At 66.4% G+C, this 3008-nt stretch overlaps 1 protein-coding gene across 1 annotated transcript; it reads left to right on the forward strand.

Moving 5' to 3' along the window:
• Positions 1-82: 82 nt before the first annotated feature.
• Positions 83-2588, forward strand: MNEG_15749 (Vacuolar protein sorting-associated like protein 41; the record flags this gene model as incomplete). The annotated part of the gene is made up of 6 exons (XM_014035780.1): positions 83-112; positions 406-543; positions 764-880; positions 1232-1462; positions 1854-1949; positions 2460-2588. The coding sequence occupies 6 exons, from the start codon at positions 83-85 to the stop codon at positions 2586-2588; spliced, it is 741 nt and encodes a 246-aa protein (XP_013891234.1).
• Between the last annotated feature and the right edge of the window lie 420 nt (positions 2589-3008).

Raw genomic sequence — 3008 nt, forward strand, 5'->3', positions numbered from 1 at the left:
ATGTACTTCATTGTGTCCCCCAAGGTTGGCTAACGTCGGATTTTGTGATCTGGCTGGCCGTGTCTCGCACGGACTGCTCTGAATGGAAACGGCCCCTGCTGCAGGGGCCGTCGTGCGAGTCGGTGCCGCACGGCTCTTGAGCAGGGCAGGGCAGCCAGGCGCCGCGCATTCATCAACGGCGGCAAGAAGCCCGCTTGGGGTGGGGTCAGCGGGGCGCCCGGGGCGCCCGCCCTGCGCGCCAGGCGTTGGGGCGAGGGAGCTGGGGGCGGAGGGGGTGGCACGGGGCAAAGCCGCCGCGCTGAACCCACTGCCAAGCCGCTGTGGCCCTTGCTCCTGTCCCGCCGTCCGCGGCCAAGCTACCAAGCGCATTCCCCCCAACCGCCCCCAACCGCCCTCAACCGCCAGGACATCGTCATCGGGCGCTACCGTGACGCCGAGGACCGCATCAGCTGGCGGCTGGAGCACATGAGGTTTGAGGACGCCCTGGCCCTGGCAGAGAGGGAGAGGGGGCTGCCCGCCTCAGTGTGGGACGCCGTCGTGCAGGTGGGCGGGTCTGCTTTGTGTGTCATGTGTGTGTCATGTGTGTGTGTGTGTGTGTGTGTGTGCTCGCACATGTGTGCGCGTGCGTGTTCTGGGGCAGGTGCTGTGGACGCTTGGTATGATGTGTGAGTGTGTGCATGCATGCATGTCTGTGCAAAGACACGCGCGTGCGCGCGCAAAACTCATACATGATGCACACGCGCAACCGCACACACGCACGCAGGCCTATCTAGCACACGTGACCGCCGCCGGCGACTGGGCCACCGCCGCGGGCCTGCTGCCGCGGCTGCTCAAGGACAAGGTGGCCCTCTGGGAGAGATGGGTCTACGAATTCGGGCAGGTGGGGCGCGGGGCGGCGGCGGAGGGGCGCGGTCGCGGGAGGCTGGAGGGGCGAACATGCGTCTGAGGGCAGCCTTGGGGGTCGTCGCATCCCTTGGTAGCTTCCCTGTGCCCCCTTGACTTCCTTGTTGGGGCGCCCGCCACCCTTTTTGCGCCCATCCCCAAGACCTTCAACCCCACAGCAACGTTTTCCAGTGTTGTTGCGACTGCCAAACAAAAGTAGCAGGCATGCTCCCTTCGAATCAGATGAAGATCCCATGCTAAAGCTCAATAAAGCAACGCTATTCCTCACACCCAAACCCACCATCCACATTCCCCGTCCCTCCTGGGCCCCTGCCCCGCACCCCGTCAGGCGCGCCAGCTGCCGCTGCTGGCGCCCGTGCTGCCGACCAAGCGGCCGGCGCTGCACCCCCAGACGTACGAGCTGGTGATGGCGGCGCTGCTGGTGGACCCGGCCCACCACGGGGCGCTGCTGGGGCTGGTGCAGGCGTGGCCCAACAGCCTGTACCAGCCGGCGGCGCTGATAGACGCGATCGCGCAGCGCATGCGGCGGGCGGGGGGAGAGACGCGGGAGCTGTGGCAGGTGGGCTCTACGTACTTAGTCGCACGCGTGTGTGTGTGGGTGGCGTGTGTGTGTGGGTGGCTTGCGTGTGTGTTTGTGGGCGGGTGCATGTTCTTTGTGTGATGTGTGTAAAGGGTTGTGTCGCACCCCGTATCGTCGACCCGCAAGGCGGCGTTCTCACGCCTCCGCATCACCCTAGGGAGCCCCTCCTCTTGACAGCCCCGCGGGACGCCTGCTCTGCTGCCCTGCCAAACACCTGGTCTACCGACCAACCGCGTCGCCATCGCCCGGTCAACTGACGGCGTGCCAAACGCGTCATCGGTTGACCGACACCCTGACCCACATATCAGTCGCCCTTCCAACGATAGGCCCTTGTGCCTGCCCCGCCGCTCCCGCTTCTCTCGCCCCCCAGGCTCTTGCCCACTTGTACAAGACCCAGGGCCGCCCCGACCTGTCACTGGCCATCCTCCTCAACCTGCAGCTGCCATCCGTGTTCGACTTCCTGCAGGTGCGGCACGTTTTTATGGGGAGCGGGAGCAGGGGGGGGCAGCTGCGCGGCAGCTGGGATGCAGTTGCCTGAGGGAGCTGGGCGGATACGGGGCGGGCTTGGAGGGGGCTCGTCGGGAGGCAGCAGGGCGTCGGAAGGAGAAGCTCTGCCAAGGCCCTCTTTTTGAGGTTTTTGGACGCAGGTTGTGTGTGCTTGGTCGATATCTCCCCGCGCTGCGGCGGGGCCCTCTGAGCGCCGTTGGCTGGCAGGGCGCCGTGGCGCGCGGCCCTCGCCCTCACAGGCAAACGTGCAACCAAACCCACCACAGCACCCCCACCCTCGGACAGAGCGAGAGCCTCCACCTGTGTGTGTGCCGCCCGCGCCTCCACCATAGAAGCGCCCCCATCATCCTGCACCTCATCCGTCTTCTCACTCAACACACACAACACACACACAGCCACACACGTGCACACACATAAAAGCACACGCCCCCCCCACACACACACAATACTCATTCACCCAAACCCACAGGAGCACGGGCTCCTTTCATTCCTGGGGGGCAAGGCCGCGCTGCTGCTGGCCATTGATGAGGCGCGCGCCCTGGACCTGCTGGTCTCACACCTAGACAGCGTCGCACCCGCAGACGTCGTGCCAGGGTGAGCCGGGGGGGTCGCGCAGGCGGGGCCCGCGCGCGCGCGCGGACGTCCAGGGGTTGCGGCTGCAACGGCTAAGGCGGCGACCGCTGATGAGAGTGTTGGGGCGGCGTGCGGGCAGCGGCCGCAAAGGGCTGGCCCTGGGTCTGCGCTGTAAGTTCGGCCAGTACATGGCGTCGATCCTGCTGGGTTAACGGCATGCGGCCTTCTGCTGTCGACATCTCATGGAAATCCATCAAGACCATCAAACGCCGCTGACGCACGCCCATCCGGCCCTTTACCTCTCCGCCCCGCCCTTCACCACCCTGCCCGGCCCCCAATGTAAGGCTGCTTGACGCGCTGCAGGCGTGCGAGGCCGAGGGCGACGAGGCGGGGCGGGAGCTGTGGCGGCGGCGGCTGTACGAGTACCTGCAGAGGGTGTTCCAGG

Source organism: Monoraphidium neglectum (genome assembly GCF_000611645.1).
Source record: "Monoraphidium neglectum strain SAG 48.87 unplaced genomic scaffold scaffold05629, whole genome shotgun sequence".
NCBI classification, from domain to species: Eukaryota; Viridiplantae; Chlorophyta; class Chlorophyceae; order Sphaeropleales; family Selenastraceae; genus Monoraphidium; species Monoraphidium neglectum.